The 18,651-nt window shown below is 38.9% G+C and overlaps 1 protein-coding gene across 1 annotated transcript in view; it reads left to right on the forward strand.

The window, feature by feature from the left end:
• LOC142382636 (GDNF family receptor alpha-2-like) overlaps nt 1–18,651 on the forward strand; it is a 62,485-nt gene that overhangs the window by 39,450 nt on the left and 4,384 nt on the right. The window contains exons 5-7 of the mRNA XM_075468714.1: nt 11,271–11,383; nt 12,382–12,522; nt 17,072–17,205. Of these exons, the coding sequence (XP_075324829.1) occupies nt 11,271–11,383; nt 12,382–12,522; nt 17,072–17,205 (388 nt within the window). The remainder of the gene's footprint in view (nt 1–11,270; nt 11,384–12,381; nt 12,523–17,071; nt 17,206–18,651) is intronic.

The following is an 18,651-nucleotide window of genomic DNA, read 5'->3' on the forward strand; positions in this document are numbered from 1 at the left end:
AAATCAGAAAAAAAAAAAAACATTTGTGTGCTTGTGCGTGCGTGCGTGCGTGCGTGCGTGCGTGCGTGCGTGCGTGCGTGCGTGCGTGCGTGCTTGTGTGTGTGCGCACGTATTTATATCTCAACTAATTTCTACCAAAAAAACAGAAAAAAACTGATGATCTTAAAATGGCTTGGGTATGACTACACCTTTGTCTGTATTTAGTGAATTAGGATAGATGACTATGCTTTTATCAGTTCCTCAAAGCTCATGCAAAATAGCTATACACCCCCCACCGGGCAAATAGTCAAGGATGGTTCCTCCGATATGGAGCAAGTCGGCAGACCTTTTCCTTTCTGAGACTGTAGGATGTGCTTTGCAGGTTCAAATCAGAAATCCCCAGCCAAACCACTGATGGGTGATTTTGCACATGGTATCTAAAATCACATAAAAACACATGACAAAGATTATTTACACTTTTAGTCTTGTGAAAGATGCACATTTGTTGATGGTTTTTATCCATTAGTTCCTTTTTTCATAGAAGCCTGCAAGTCTGAGTCTTAATTGCAAAAATGTAACTCTTCTCCACCAACACTAAATCCAACCTCCACACTGCTAAAGTAATGAAACTCTATCAGCTCTCCTCCAATTTATGATTGTCTCGATAATTACCTGCTTGCCTGCATTGTGTTATCTCTTTTCAGACTTAGTTGCTTTCTTTGACCTGTAGTCCCTCAGGTGTCTGCTGTGCACCTTCTTATTGAGAAAGATGAAACAGAACGTTAGAGCTCATTATCTGTGGCTGCGTAATGCCCCACTGAGGTCAACAGCTCGATGAGTATGTACCCACTCACGCTGTATGGACACATGTTGGCCTGTGCAACAGACCAACAACCATTCAGGAAACACTCAGGCACTTGCACACACTCTCATGCAACCACTTTTAGCTTGAATATAATTCTGGTCATTTTTGTACATTCTAAAGAAGAAAAAAAAAGTACTGATATACGAGAGAATGTCACAACCATTTATGAGATGTCATTGGTCAGTTCTATGCCTATAATTTTCTTCTGCCATGATGATGCCATGTGAAATTCTTTTCTTATAACCCTATTAGATTTGTTTGATCTGATAAATTGTAATATTGCCTCTACTGACAGATTACATTCTGTAGTTGTTCTGCCTTTTTCAGTTTGCTGTACAAGAAGTATTTAAAACGTCCACATATTAAGGTTTAATTTGTATAAACTTGATGATAAACACAGTATAGAAATCTTAGAATTTCAATCTCATCACATTTCAGTACACCAGAGAATAATTTTCTTGGCTCCATTCTCTCCTGTGACAGATGTGTTGGTAAGAGCAAGGGGAGGATCATTTAACGACAGGTCTGTTTTCCCCTGGAGACATCTGTTTAACTACAAAAGGAAGATACACAGCTTGCTCAAACCCATTCCATTTACAGTACAAGGGATGAATCAAGAGAGGAGGGGGATTGGTAAGAGAAAGGGAGGACGAGATAAAGAGAGGCTGGTGAGAAGAGGGAACGTCCGCAGAATCAATCTGAGCCTTAAAGTTACTGCAGCAGGTCGGAGGTCAGTGGTTCGGTCACACAGCTACGGATCTCTGCAGCAGACTCTAGAGGCCATCTGAAGGATGTTCATAGTTCCCTGCAACACACGCTTGTGAAGGCATCACAGCTCAAAATATGCCCAGTCAACACAGATTTAAAAATGGGTGCCCACCTACTTTTTGATTAATTTTAGACTCGTAGAGCAGCTGTTTCATCCACTGAAGTAATACAAAATTGTTTATTTTAGCCTGAGCATGTCGGATGCCAAATTGGTTATGATTTTACCTTTGGAGACTGTTTAGATTGTTCCAGGTTGAGCCCAGACCTATAATTAAAATAGAAAAAGGAAAAAAAAAACTAAACTAAATTTCACTCTCTTCCTGATCTCTTCTCGGTCTGTAGGTGATTGTTAACATACTGTGGAGATGTAGACGGATGGAGGATAAGCATGAAATGGAGCTGTTCTTTTTTCTTACACCTGGCTGTATGTTCCTCTTCTGCAGTTATTACACCAGTACCTTCCATAATCCTGCGCAAACAGACAGAGGAAGCATACCTGGGTTTATTTCTGCTCTTCCTCCCTCACTTCCTCTTTTTTTCTCATTGCTTTCCAACTCGGTATTGTCAAAATTCCACCATTGGATCCAATATCTATTCATTTGGGACTGCTGAGTCCACAGAGTGACAATGTGCTCTATGTGGGTGTGCTGTTTTTGGGTTATGTCGTGTGTTTGTGTTCCTGTAAGCAGAGAAACTCCCCATCCTCTCCCATATCAGTTCACAGAACACATGCCTGTTGAACCCAAAGAGCATTGATCTGTATTTGAACGTGTGGTGTATTGATTCTTTGAAGGATCAATACAACACTTCTATCTTTGATTAATTTCCCTGTTCACCAGGCTCACTGGGTGCTCTTTGATTGAGTTCTTTGACCACTGGTTTTAAAGTGGGCAGCTGAGAGACAATCGATCACTGTACAGGCAACCTGACCCAGTTCGGGAGATTCTGTATCAGGCTGCTGTTGCTTACAAAAAACTTACTGAGTATTACTTTGTCTTTTTCACATGCACACATACACACACACAGACACACACAGACTGCCCTAAATCAACGGTCTGCTCTCCTGTATCTGACATCTCGAGTCCCCGCTGAGGGGGAACCGTGTAGGGAGAATGACTGGCCCAGATGACATTACTCTAGCTTCTGAGATGAAGCAGAAAGAAATCAGGATGCTGCTGCACTTTTATCATCACTTTCTCCCCCTTTTTTCTCTCACATACACTCTCATGGAGACACGTTTTTTCTTTTTCACTTGTGAGGACCCTTAAAGTATTCCCAGGCCACTAATTCTGCTTCCATCTTCAGTTCTCACATACATTACGGTCATTGCTCTACGAAACACAGCACAATTAATGAGCAACAAAGATTTGACTGTAGATTTCTTGGGAAATGAACTACTTTATTGTGTATAGAAATAGTGACACAAGAGATATGAGTGTATAACTAGAGCTTATTTCGTAAATTACGCACTGAATCCATATATGCACATAGCTGTGCAGTATGTATGAGAGTTAAAAGCATCACTAGAGAATCTGGCAATTTTGTCTTTTTGGCTACCTCTGCAGTAGGTGGATCTAATGCCACTGTCATAAAAACAAACCTCTGTCTGAGCCCTGCACAGCCATGTATATACACTTGTGATTACATGTGATGAAAAAACATGCTCACAAAAAGAAAAGAACAAAATGTTCTAGTAACAAATGGTACTTTTATTTTTTACAACAGTATTTACCTTTTTGGAGGACTTGTGTGGCGCATGTGTCAAATCAATGCATGTGGAACGTGACTGCATCATATTAATTATAGGGCCATGATTTGCAAAATATCAGAGAACTTTTTGAAATGCTGCATATATCCAAGATTTTTTTGAAAAAACTGAGAAGAACTAATTTCCATGTTAGTCTGGCGTGGCTAACTGTCCATCTCTCAGGCAGGGACAACAACAATAAGGTTAGAACTTACAGTTAAATCTCTGCTCAATAACATAACACTGATGAAAATGCTGCTGTTGTAATGTTGTGTTTTTCCTTTTAGTTGTACTACAGAGCATTAAAGTAAACGTCTGGAGTATATAAACATGTTTTAGTACAAGAATCAACCACAGCTTCAACCTCCTCTGATTTACAGCCAACACAGAATGATCACGTTCCCATTCTTTTTATGAATTTAAGCCCATACACCTATATTTTAAATTGCGTCATTTGTTACGCGATTTCATGTAAAAATATTAACCCACATTGAAATATAACAATTAATTCTGTGGAGCAAGATTAAACTGCAAATCACCTCAATCATGCCTGGGTCGGTTTTGACTTTACAATCAGTCAAAAGGTCCACAAATATTCTACTTGATCCATATCCTCGTCTTCAGTCCTGTTCACCTGCATTTTTTCTCCGTAATTTTAAAGCCAGATGAATATATCTTTGATGGCCTTCGATTGGCCAAAAAGAGCACACGTCACCCCTCTGTTTGTTGAACTCCACTGGCTACCTTAGCTGCCAGCATCAAATTCAAGTCACTTTGTAGGTTAGCCTACAAAGTCCTTAATGGAACGGCTCCCACCTACTTTAATGCTCTCGCAAAGGTTTATGTTACAACTCGATCACTCCGGTCCGGTCAGGATTGTCGTCTAGCAGTGCCTACACCACGCTCAAGACAATCCAGACTCTTTGCATGTGTCGTTCCACGATGGTGGAATGACCTACCGAGCGCTACCAGAACAATTCCATCTGTCTGTCTATCTTCAAGAAACTCTTGAAGACCCAGCTCTTCAGAGAGCATCTGCTCTCCTAGCACTTACCCTGTACTTCCCTACTCCCTCTTCTGCACTTTATCTTTCTGTACTTCCCTCTATGTCTGCACTCTATCTCTACACCGTCACCCCTGTCACCTCTGACAGAGTCTTACTAGTGGTTTCCTCCTACGTAGCTTATTGTTAGCTTTGATGTTATATCCTCATTTGTAAGTTGCTTTGGATAAAAGTGTCTGCTAAATGCAGAAACATAAACATATTTCAATATATAAACATAATGAGGGATTCCAGCTTTATCACTCTTTAGGGAAAATTCCAATTAGGCAAATGATGAATGGGTGGACTACCTTGAATAAAATGTAATCGCGTTAACGGGCAGAGTACTTTCTGCAGATAAATGTTATGGTCTGCAATGGCTCTCATTCATATTCCTAAACAAAACCAGATTAAAGTGCCGGCCCTGCTCTTTATTCATCCAATGCTATGGTTGATTATTAAAATTGTAGTTTCATGCATTTATTTATTTCATTGTTGATTTATTTTAGCTTAATTTGTTTATTTCATTTATTACTCACACACTCAAAGTTATTGATCCAGTGTTGATTGAACTCACTAATCAGCCGGTTCCCAACTCGGCCTTGTGTGTTGAGTGTATATCAAACCAGCTTTCTGATAGACATAGGATAAAACTATGGAAAGAGGATGTGAAGTCTCATTTAATCCTATTATCATTTGATACGTTATTGATTTATGAATATTTTTGCATAAGTGCAGATTTAAACTTAATTCCAACTCCTTTTTGGAGTTAAAACCAGTACTTAACTCTCAAACACCATGTAAAAGAATTAAAGTAAAACTGTTTTGCAAACTATGGTAAAACTATCTTTCTATGCAGTTGTTCCCATTCTCAGGGTCTCAAGACTCAAAATAGTGCTAAAAAATGAAAGAGGCGAACATGGGATTTTCCTTAGTCACCTTTAAAGGACTGCTCGAGGCAGCACCAGGACAGTTTCTTTTTCACTGGTTACATTACAAGCTATCAAAGTGTGTCTTTTCTGATAGTGTTAAGCTCTAGTTTTGCAAGCAAAGCATGTATCAATTGATGACCTTTTCCTCATACATAGTACAGTTTGCTGCAGTGTGTGGCTTTAATCAGGCATTGGCTTCAGCAGAGACGTGCTTAGCTTGCTGGCTACACATGAGAGCAGCATAAGTGGTGAAAGGAAAAAAAGAGGAAGAGTGAACGAGAGGTACTGAGAAGGATGGGGCATGTGCTGGAAAGGGTTGCGCATTTAATTCCAATAGATGGATTAATATATACCCATTTTCTTTCCTAACAATAATCTCTAAGGGGATGTAGCATCACGGAAAACTACAGTCATTACTGACTAGGCCTTATCCTTTCCTTCACCATCTCCTCTTTCAATGGACCTGTATCTATTATTAATGCAAACATTATCAAAAGGCCCTCAGACTTGTCTACGGAATGGTAGATGTGTGCTTATGAATGTGTCAATTAGGGCCTCCTCCTTCATTTCATATTATTCTTACTGTGAACTTTTTCAATGTGCTTACAATGTCTCAGTGAAAGGTGCAGCAAGTAAACTTTGCACCATTTTTTTTATTCTCATGTGATTATGATTTTAATACTGAACTTATACTGAAATCTCATGCAAATTTCTTATTTTTTCAAAAAATATTATTGATTTGTTTTCCATTTTTCCTTGCTGATTTCTGCTTGTCTTATTCAGATAGTATCTAGAAACATCTAAATAACCTTGAATACACCACTCAGCCTTGACCAAACTGGCCGTAGAAACCCTGTAGCATTCATCCTAGTGATATTTTCGAAATGTTCACTGAATCTTTTTATATCAAACAAGGAAAATGTTGATCACTGAAAAGTAAGTCTTTCAAAGTGAAAGAAAAACTAGCTCAGTGAGGGGAAAGCGCAAGTTGTTGCTTGTTTTTATTTTGGATTTTCACATCAATAGCAAAGTGCAGGCTGTGTCACCATCCATTGTTGGTTTCAATTCTCCGCTGTGTAAGGGGGTAAAAGGTGGTGCCATGTGACTGAAGCTAAAGCGCCTTGTTTTTTGACTGAATGCCATCTGTCCACATTGCCCTTTAAGAGTATTGACTGGGAATCCCAATGAGTACAGTAATGCCAAAAAAGGCAAGTGTCTCTTCTGACACATTTAAGAGGAAATAGCTGTGGGTAAAACAGATGATCACCTCTGACCAGAGGGGCTGTCCTAGGGTCATCCGCAGAAATGCAGGTGTAGGGAACACAAGCAAACGACAATGAAGGTTGTTCGCAGGAAAGTTTTTTGTAATAGTTTTTGGGATGTTGGAGGAGGGTTGTTGTTTCTCTCATTCGCTGCACTCATCTGCCATAATGGTGGCAGCTATTGTTTCAGAGTTATCGTTATGCCTACTGTAGATGAGTAAGAGATATGGTTTCCTAAGCCTTTTAAGGCTGAACACTGAAGAAAATGATAAGAGAGAGCAGCTGCAATTTCACATTTAACAGAAATTATCATCTGCAGAAGAACTCATATTTGTTGCAAGAGCACAGAGGAGAAGAGTCAGATAGAACCAGAAGAGGATCTCAATGAACTATTTCGGCTGATAACAATTTTTCTTTCTGCTTCGCTTCCTTCATGAGGAAGTGGTCTCTAAGACCGACATTCATCTGATTTAAGTCACATTGTTTGTCATGGCCAAGTGATAGGAATAGGAATCTTTATGAAAAGCCATTAGTTTTCTATTACTGCCAAACTGGATGGACAGGCACTCAACGCTCACCCGAATGACTGTGTTTAAAGTGTCAGGTTGGTTGAAAGAAGTCTACCTCTGTGGGGGCTCCTCTGCCACTTCCCTGGGGGCTGAGTGGCTGAAATGACCATAAAACTCTGTTGAGCTAGACAGCCTGTAATTTCAACAACGCAAGGCGCTTTTCAGAGATATAATGGAAAGTCCGTAGAAGCCATGAAATGTGCTACATACTGGTGTTGGCAAACCATTGTCTGAACACTCAGGACACCTCTCTAAAGTTTAGATTACTGTTTTTAAGCCATCATTGTCTGAAAAAGCCCACTACTGAAAAGAAAGTTGTGAGTGTTCCGTTTCTTTAAATCCTCTGTGGTCTATTCTATTCCAAGAGAAATCTGACATTCACATTCCCTATTCCCATCAGAAATATAAAAATGGAAAAGGTGCTTCCAAATGTTGCTCTGTTTAGGCTCAGCAGAGTTGTGCTTTTCCCTTCCGCTTCTTTTTTGTCATCTGATGCATGATTTAGGTTACAAATACCTGTTTTTCACTCTGAATGGAAATGAATGAGAAAGGGCTTGAAGTCAAGAGAGCATATGCTGAGAAGGATAGTTTTACAGTTTTACATGTGATGTTAGAAACTTGTCGTGCCAAGGGGCTCTGGGAGATCTGTAAGGAGGGTGAATGGGGATGAAGTCATGAAGTATATCTGAGTGGAGTTTACTGCTGGAGGTCCAAGCCCATCACACCACTCTGGCTGCATTTCTGCCATAGTCAATAAAACAGAAAGAAAAACTCCAACAGAGAGATTGTTATTGCATCACGCCTTATTCGCCTCCAGTGTTCTTATCTGCAGACTTAAGATGCAGTAAAGCAGCAAATTGTGCTAAACCTTCTCAATGACAGGGTGCATGTATTCTTCTCTATAGGGTCCTACATGACAATGTCCCTCCCATGGAAGCCACAGAGTATTTGCTAGCTGATAAACATGCAGGTTTAGGCTTGGTATCATTACAATGCATCTCATCTAATCCAATTACTTTGAAAGCTCATGAAAAAGGTAGAAAATGATGAATAAGTGATCCAACGGTGCCACTGTGATACCATGCATTTTTAAATACAAGGTATTATGCAAATTTCTGTGACATTATTATTCCACCTTTTTAGGCTTCTTTAATATGCAGTGGTGTGCACCGTCAGCACTTTGTAGTTGTCTTTTTTAGATATGAGTCTTTTGAATACTATGATGTTGATGCATCAAATATTCTTACCAATATATACACCAATATACCAATATATTAATATGTGATTAATTCAGTAAATGAATAGGCAATAACTCTAATCTTTGCCAATCTTTTACAGTTTTGTTAATGAGTCAAATATGCACATATAAATACATCTTAAAGCTTATTCAGCATAATTCTTTCATGCACATGCATTTCTAGATCTCTTTTTAAAGTAATTTATTATGAGGTGTTCATTACATACGCAATTGGGACAACTGCTTATCTAAAGGTCAGATAATATACATATTTGTTTTTACTTTTATGATGGTATAGAAAACAGTGAGGAATATAATCTTCTCAGCTCGATGTAGTTTTTTTTTCTTAAATAGAATAAAAATTAAAATAAAATTGATTCACAGATAATTAATGCATAATTTAATAAAGGGTCTTTGAACTGTTTAATTACTTGATTATTCTGTTCTATATATTTTTTTTTTCCTTTTTTACCTGGAGTCACAAATGTGCTATGTAGCATTGGTCTTAAGCTGGGCATACACTGTGCGATTTTTGGCCCGATGTCGACAAGATTTTCACTCGTGCGACTATTTTGGAGATCGGGCCGAGTTTTGGCTCAATCGTCCGCGAGACATTCCAAACCGGGCGTGAGATTGGGGGAGAAAAAAAAAAAAACATGGAAATCGGGAATTCTTTCATTTCACTCACTAGATTCTATACTTGGAAACTGCATAGATTGCATTATAGGAGGCCGATTGTGCACGTTTATTTTTTTCAATGATGACTGTCTGTCTGTCATCATATCCTAATTTGTAAAAGCGTCTGCTAAATGTAATGTCTGTTGAACATAAAGTACAAAAAAAAAATGAACCCCAACCCCCCCCGACCGGGCCGCAGGAGCAAATTGCAGAACCAAACCGGTCCTTGGTGCTGAAAAGGTTGGGGACCCCTGGTGTAGTATACATGGGGTAACGACAAACGATTAAGCCCTTCCGACCACCTCCCGATTGATGGGATGAAAATCAAACTTCTTTGAAATCCTGGTCGCCCCTCGTGAGGCTCTCGCACAGTTGAAGCAGTTGCACGAGCCGATTTACCTCATCCTGTCACACTACACATGCGCGAACATAGGTACGGAAGAGAAAATTGTCAACAGAAGAAGAAGAAGACAACAGAACAGCATGGCAGCGACCGGCGACCGAGTCCGACGTGTCGTGTAGTGTGAGCAGCCAGATCGCATCAGACCATCGGGTCGTACAGTGTGAGAACAGGAATCGTGAGCTGTGACGTTTTATCCCTTGCGATTCACTCGTACAGTATGAGCAGCAGCTGAATACCGCGATTGAAAAAATCGCACAGTGTATGCCCAGCTTTAGAAAATGGATTAGCTGAGTTTTTTTTTTCTCACTTGCCTGTTAGGGCTTCCGTACAGAGCAGAACACCAGTTTGAAAACTCATCGTGCATTTTTCCTTAAGTTTTACATTGGATGTTCACCTGGTAGCTTTACGGAATAAAGGAGCAAAGAGAATGCTGTCTGTGTCTGCATTAGCAGACAAATGAAAAATCTTCTTGCGGTAAAACATGCCTGACTCAAGTGTCGACATGGCATTAGGATTTGTTCTTTTGAGGAGCTCTTGTGATCACCCTCTTCCCATTTCTGGTGAAATGAAAAACTTTAACTGACTACAAAACTTGGGAACAGGAGAAAATAATGTAATAAAAAATAAATATTTTGGACATTTTCAGAGGTTTTATTGATAGTTGAAAGATAAGAGGGCCAACAACTTCAGTGTCTTTCTGTTTATTATAACGCTACAGCCAAGAAAATATTAACTTATCTTAATCTAATGACTGTAAATGGGAATTAATTTTGCACCAGCCATATCTAACCAAATTATTTTGAGAAACAAGCAATAATAGTATTTTTCTAACTCTAACTGGTTTTATATAAGACAATATAAATATAAGATTAAATATAAAATTTAATGGATATAAGATTTAAAAGATAAGATAAGATAAGATAAGGTGAGAATGCTACAGGACAGCTCTCTTAACTAACATAAGAGTGAATAGTTGTTCAGGTCATTTTTTGGAATATATCAAGCAAGCAGCCAAACTCCAGCAACTACCCTCACTAAACCTTTCTCTGTTTGCATACAGGTATGTGCCTGTTCGTGTTCATTCATGAAAAAACAGCCTGCGGTACAAAACAGTCCCTTTGAACTGCAGTCTGAAAATAGCGGTCAGACCAGGTCAGGGTGAATGACTCATGACAGAGAAAATGTAGGAAGAGCATAATCTGTGCAGTGACTGTGATTCACTTAGAGGGCAGCTGTGATGTGAGCAGCACAGACAGGGCAACTTTGCACACGTTTCTCCCAATACACCTAAGTGAATTAGCGATGCCATCCAAGGGGCCTCCAAAGATTTGAAGCTCCTATCACAAGCACACTGAAACAAAACCAACTGTTTTTATCAGTCCCCTTGGTTTTTTTTTATGATAAAAAGTGACTTTTGGGAGGCATTTCAGATGTCCTGGATAAGCATGGTGGCTATATAGCTGAAAGAGCTATGTGATATTCTCTCTTATTTATACACAAATGCACCACCACTGGGATAATGTGGCATGCTAAGAAGAGAGGTAATAGCTTGTTCGTAGTGAGGCATAAGTAGGAATTGTTTGTTATTTAGAGCACCTGTTGTAGCAGCCTGGGAACAGATGTTCCATATACTTTGATGCTGGTCGAAACTGGCAGCAACTCTTTACTCAAAGATAGTGCCAACAGTTTGACCTGTTGCAATGAATTTGTGCATGAATCTGTGTGTGTTAATCTGTTGTGCATTTGCAGTTTATAACTAAGCCTCTGCCCCTCTTTCCCTGTTTGTAGGTCCAGGTTGGCTGATTACATAGAAAACTGCTGGATGACTCCACACACAATGAGCACCTGTCCCAATCAAGACAATCACCAAGCCTGTTTGACCTCTTATGCAAGACTCATAGGTCAGTACAGGGCTTTGAGTGACATTGTGATGGATTTTTAATCTGTATACGAATGTTCAGGAGAAAAGGTGGGATTCAAATGGGTGGATTTATACTAAAACGCTCTTTCAGAATAACAAAGTCTTTCTAGAAATGGAAATACATGGCGACATCAAGAGTGATGGTTGACTAGAGAAAGAGGCAGTGAGACGGCAATCTAGACATTTTTTATCCCGAGGAGAAGGCAAAAGAGTTAGACTCAGGGTTTTTTTCCCTCCTGGCCTGATATCTCCACCAGCACACTGGACATTAGTTCTGTACCACAAATAAATTAGGGAATAGAGGCACTGAGAGAGTGTTTACTTAATTAAAAGACTTGACGACCATCTGTTTGCTCATAATAAATGTTGTGCAAACAGTGTGCACAGACTGGTGCGTGCATATTTTCCAATCCCAGCCAGCAGCATCTAGGTGATGTTGTGGAGGGTTAAAAAAAATGTGTAAATTCAAATCCACACAATATATTTTGTAAAAACTAAGTAACTAATGTTTCCTGAAGTGTCCGTATTTCTGTATCCGTCAGTGCCTCCTCACCATGTGTTATTAATCAAGTGGGACGATGTGATAAAATGCCACAATGCTTCCTGGATTTCTCTGGAAAATGCGACACTAAGCACATCTAACACTCCTGGCTCCTAGTAATAGCATTGACTCAGAGATAGACGTTTGAAAAGTACAATGTTTTTGGTACAGTAGTGCTGTGTTCAAACAGGGCATACACTTACTAAAGCAACTACCTTGCAAAACGTTTAGAACATAATGGCCTCTTTACATATAAATAAAGAATTGCAGAATGATTCCTGTAAACTCAGACAGTGCGAATCCATTCCAGTGACTAACATTTTGTTGCCTATTTTACATACTGCTTACAATAAATGTAGCCCATTATTGTCCATTAGTGACCAATAGCTGTGTGTCCTAATGTGTGTATCTCTGTTTATGTGTGGATGCCCTTACAGGAACGGAAATGACTCCCAACTATGTTGACAGCAGCTTCACCAATTCGACTATTTCCCCATGGTGCACCTGCAAGGGCAGTGGAAATCAAGAGGAGGAATGTCTGAACTTCCTGCGGTACTTCACCAATAACACATGCCTAAGTGAGCCAACCTGACACAAGCACACTCTGCATACATCTGAAATGTGTTTTGCAACTGATAGGGGTCCAATGGTCATGTAATATTGATGAAAGCAAAAGTGTGTAATGCAGTAGTTACTCTTTCTAACATGCTAGAGCAGCACGAGCCATGGACTTCAGTCTAATGCAACTTTAATGCTCCAATGTCAAATTCTGCTTTTCTATGTTGTTGAACTCTTCAGCAAGATGTTTGTGGAAACCGAATAACAGGGATGGCTAGAGTAAAATACATATCACTAGTACATCTATTGCGGAACACATATGGTGCAACATGGCAAAGGGGCCATCTTCAAATATCCTCGTGCTTTTTTTCACCCGAAAGTAAAGCTCCCTCCTCATTATGGCATAGCGAGCAGTGTCATCAGCCCTACAAGACACCATTGCCTTTAACATGTTCCATTGTGTGGATAATGCTTTCAGACCATTTCAATAGATTGCTGGGTTACCATTTTAGCTGAGTCTGCAGTATGAAGGATGAGACTGGGAGCTGAGGAGGCGTGTTGAAAAATAACAGAAAATGCAGCATCTCTGCTCTGCAGTCAAGGGGAACAGGCGATAAACTTCCACTTCCCCTGGAGAGAGAACATACACAAAAACACAAACTCACTGTACAGTCCAATATATATTCAACCCTTTTATGACATCCGATGAATGTCTAGTAGCTTTAGAAACTTCAGAAAAATCTACTTTGGGAATTTTTGCCTGTCAGACCTCCCAATATAAATACCTTAAATGATTAAAACTGTTACTCAAATTCGGGCTTAGAACAACTCCTGAACCAGACTTTGGTTTACTTCAACATGATATCATGTGTATGAACACAGAATGGACATGAAACACTTGAAACAATGAAATAATTCCTACAAATAAATGTAGGCAGATAAACATTACAATAAAAATGTGCTTTTTCTTAAATCAATCATTTAAGAACAATAAGCAGACATAATACTATTCTAAGTATATGTGGGCATATTGCATTGTTTGCAGATTTTGGCATCGACTTGCTGAATATTTTCAATATCTTTATTTACATTTGGAATATGGTAAATTGCTTAAATTTCCCTCAGGATTAATAAAGTATCCATCTATCTATCTATCTATCTATGGTAGATGTTTTATGGTTGGTCTTGCTTAAACTTGAATCATTCATTTGGAAATGTTCTTAATGTTTTTTCCCTTGCCAGCCTTGTACAGTAAGCAACCGCAACCATCAAAGCTTTTTAGACGCTCTTTAGATCTTGGCAATAAGACAACACACTTAGTCGGCTGTTGGTTTTAGACGTCAGAGGTTTGACAAGGACAGGTTCTACTTATCGCTCCTGGAGGAAGCTCTTAATAGTAACACCTAATTGGGAACTCTAGACCCTAATTACACGGCTTTTGAGCTGTGATAAACACATATGTCAGCTTGATTTCTCCTTGGGACTGAACTGTCTTATGATTTCAAAGTATGAAAGTGACAACAAATTGCCAAGTAATATGTCATTCTTATGGTTATATTACATTTTAAGGAGACTCAAGGGTTTGCCTTTTTGCTAATGTCCAAGAAGTCAATAGTCAACATCAATTAACCAGCCTAGTCTCATTAGAAAATGTGCAATAGATTTGTTTGTCCACACACTCAAAATGGAATAGTTTCATAATAAAGACTGTATGGGTGAGCATTCAGGCAACATGATGAAAACCAAAGCATGAAAAGCATGCATTTATCAATATCTAAGTCCTACCGTATTTTTTCCTCTTTTGTTATCTCTATCTCTAACCCACAGTGTAACATCCTTCTAAGTTTAAGGAAACGTGTTCTAGTTGCGCAATGTTACACTGGCGAGAGTTTAATGTAGCAATAAATAAATGTAAGCGTGTAACAGTTTGTAAAAGATAATGATGGCATGAAGGCAGATGAAGTCATACAACAATTTTGTAGCCCAAAATGATAGTTGTTCTTCTATTTTTGGGCCTTTATTGTAAACTGATACATCTTGTGTCGTGGACCTACATAATTATTTCACATTCTGATGTGAGACAGTGTTGGTTTAATACAGTGATGGCATTAACTTGATCTTCAAAGCAACCGTTTGTTTCAAAGAATCCAAGATGAATGTTTCTTGGTTAAGTTTACCAGTTCATGCTGAAAAACATTCCCACAGCAGGAAGGATCCACCTCCATGTTAGCATGTCAGGATAGGGTTTCCATTTAAAAACAAGCCTTGCCCACACATCTTACCTTAGCCACAGATGGTTTGCTGCCATGAGATTTCACACGAGCAAACTACAACCATGTCTTTGAACTTAAACTGTCTTGGAAATCTTTTTTTTCCACAAGTCTATTAATGTTTTAGAGTAATTAAGTAGTTTCTTTTTGAGCTTTTGACACAGCTCCTTTCTCTTTACTGCCACATTAGATAGTCGTTGAGAAATTGTGATATGAATGGATTGCAAAGGAATCCTGCCAATCAGAGAAATGATGTTCCACACTCACATTACCAGTTTGATCAGGCCCCTCATCTAAAAGAAATGTAATTGCATTCTAGATTACAAGAACACTTTAAATGTGTAAACAATTTCATCCTGACGTAAGACTTTGAATTTTGATCGTACACATACAATTTTTTTTTAGTTCCCCTATACCAAACTAACTAAGTGACACTCATATCTTGCCACTTTAATTATTTCTGTCTCTGTGAGCAAAATAATTGATCAACAACCATAAAGCACTTGAAAGTGAAAACCATGTTAGACCTTTTTTTGTTTTTACAATCCCCAGACTGCTCTCCATGTTCCTTCATGAGTTTCTGTCAGAATTCTTCTGAAATTAATATTTTACTAAAATCTGTAGGGAAGTCAACCAAAAACATTCCAGCTAAAATTTTTAACTCAAATATATGAACTCAAATTCTCTCCTGTTTTAATGTCTTTTCCTATTGTTTCCTCCCCCTCCGTATCTTACTTCACCTGCAGGTAGGACAATGAAGGCTATGCCCAGGGGTTAAGGGAAAATTTGTCCAGAGTCATTAAAAAAAAATGAACTGCTGTCGGCAATGAACCTAATCACTCAGTGGAACATTTGGGTGCAGTCAAATATCCTGGGTGGGGGCCCTCTAGCCAACTAGTTTGATTTATGACTATATTGCCCCGATCTTAAAGAATCTGTGGGGGAATAGCTTGCATTAGCCAACCCTGACAAACAGATGGGTAACATCACATGTCTCAGCACTTCTCCACCAGCTTTCCACTGCTGGTATTGAAGTTTTGAGGCTTTTCTGATGAGCTTGAGTCTCTTCTGTGTTTTTATTTTTTTCAGCATGTACCAAAATTAAAAAAACGTTATGAGTGCTTTAATGTGTTATATTTGAGAGTACCTTTTTCTATGTTTTGCTGTGCCTTTTATAATAGGCTGTGTAGGTGGACAGAGGATCTGACAGACAATCTATGAGACCATGCATCAGGAGTACTAGGCCTGTATGGCGATTGGATTATGCATGTGCATTCCACAGCAATCCGGTTTGGTCCTTTGTGTGGTGGTGGGGAAATGCCATTCCTCCTTTGTTTAGGAATGTTTTGAATTTGATCAGTCACATAAATCTATTCAAAGTCATCTCTGCACACTGACCTTATAATGGAGGTGGTTGCCAAGCAATTACATGCCTTGCCTTCTCTCTGACTGAACAAAGAGAAACAAGCCTCGTGTTTTAGACGGATGAGCAATGAAAAGGTACTCAGCCCCTATTTTACCATATCTAGCTGAAAAGCTGACTGAACAGGGATTTATCACTTTTTAGCAGACTTGCACATACACTTACAAAATGACACACATGCATACAGTATATCTGCAGGCGCAGATTCACAAAACCACTCATCTGAATTCACAGTCTGCTGTCCTCTGTTTGAACTGATTTATTTGTTACTTTGAAGAGATTCTATTGCCGTTCTTTCTTGGCACATAAATTAGGACTAATCGTCTCAAGTGTGGACATTATGTCACTATGTTGTCAGCTTGTTTCAATTTCAGAACAGCTGTTGCAAATAAAAATGTTTTTGGAAAGAGCCAAAACCATTAACTGAAGTCGTTTGTATCTAATAAAGGTGTTCATTGTGTCTCTGCAGGATTTTCATATAGAAGGATAATTACTTGCTAAATTAACAAGATAAAAATGCAAGTCATTTAAAAGGAGAGCATGGTTCACAATATTGAATATGAAGTAATATTGGTACTTTGAAAGACAGTAAAACCTTAAGCAATTTCCCTTCTGACAAATTTCACAAACAAATCGCTGATTACTTTTTGTGATTAGTTTTGCATATAACAATCAAGTGACAATGCAAAAAGACTGCCTATATATACTCTTTTTACTCATATCTTTTTCAGTCTCCTCTTCTGGCCTCTCTCATTCCCTGGGTTGTCAAAGATTGGGCAGAGGACCAAGAAGTTGACTTAGAGCTGTCTGTCTGCTAGCTGGCTTCTTGCTTGGATGGAAGTCAACAACAAATGTCTTTATTATCTGTCCCTGCAGGAAATGCCATTCAGGCCTTTGGTTATGGGATGTACAACACACAGAACAAAAATGTGACGACCACGAGCCCCTCAGTAACATCGAAAACGGAGTCTGATTGGTCGATGGGCATCTCAGACCATCCCTCTGTCCTGGTAACAATTTAGCAGTGTTTGTTTCAATGTGTGGGGTATCATGAATGTTAGATTTGTATGCAAAATGTCATGTTTAGTTATTTTTAACTGTTTGGTTGTGGATCAAGTAGGCTCAAAGGGATGCATTATAGTACTTAATCTCTGAGAGTAAGATATCATATATAGGTCACCTCATTGTGTAGAATTCAAACAATGTGATTTTTCTTTTTATTGTTGCTGTTACAGCCTAAATATATCCATACATTTCCATCCCTTTCCTGCAACTTTTTTGCATAAATTTGCAACCCCCCAACTCCTCTGCTCTGTATCCGTCAAAGGGGGATTTTGCACTTTTGCAAAACCCTAAAGCTCAACATGCTGTACCATTCATATCACATCTCTATGCTTGTTAAACATTTGGCACATCAAAACAGATGCTGCACCCAAGATGATGACATGTGGTTGAAATATAATATTTCTCTTTATGACAATGAAATAGTGAAAGGAATGGGAGGTGGGGGATTTAATCTGGATTAGAGGTTCTAAAATACTGGCCCACGGCCTGTTTTCTATTGAATGCTGTCAACTGTAAAGAGTTTGAAGTGAACTCAACTGAAACTAGGTTCACCGTCTGAGGCAGAGAAACACTGCTGTGCTGCATAAATGTATGGATATTTTTATTCTAATGCGATTGTACTTAATTTTCTCCTCAAATAAACGTGAAGACGACAGCAACAGATTGTCCGCTGAAGATTCCCCCTCTCTCACTCTCCTTTGGGCTGGAAAAGAAATATTTCACTCTGCACTTGGGGACGAGAAGAGCTTTTTCTTTTCTTGTCTTTTTTTTTATACTTGAGTTGGATCTGATTAGTTCTCACTATGAAGTATTGTTGTGTTTTACAGATGTATTTTAGATTTGCAGTGAAACCTTCAAGTGTATGACTGGTAATGTTTTTTCACCTTTGCAAAAGACCCAGTCATCCAGTTTGGATTAATTAGACACCGTGGTATAAAACAGTGCTTTGTGAAGCATTCTGCTGCTGTTGTTATTGTTCACGTAATTTTTTTAGTCACTATTACAGATCCAAATCCAAGTAGCGTGCAGTGTTTATGAATGTTTGTTGATTGAATGACTTCCATTAAGACGTACCACATCACAGCCATTAAATGGTCACACTTCACCCGAGACACTCAGTATTGTGCTTTACGCTGAAACTCTCATTGTTGGGAAGACAGCAAATTAAAACCTTAAAAATGTTGCAAAGAGGAGAATTAATGAACAGGCACCTCTGATAACAATAACAGTGTGTGTGTTTGGGAAAGGTACTGGGAGCAGGAAGCTGGAAAGGAGAGAATAGATGATGCTTTCTCCAAAGGTTTTGTGTGTATATGTGTGTGTGTCAGTATTGATGCACTGCTCAGTGCCTGTCTCACTGCAGCATGGTGTTTAATTTATTGTAAAAATGG

The sequence above is a fragment of the Odontesthes bonariensis genome, chromosome 6, assembly GCF_027942865.1.
Source record: "Odontesthes bonariensis isolate fOdoBon6 chromosome 6, fOdoBon6.hap1, whole genome shotgun sequence".
Taxonomy (NCBI): domain Eukaryota; kingdom Metazoa; phylum Chordata; class Actinopteri; order Atheriniformes; family Atherinopsidae; genus Odontesthes; species Odontesthes bonariensis.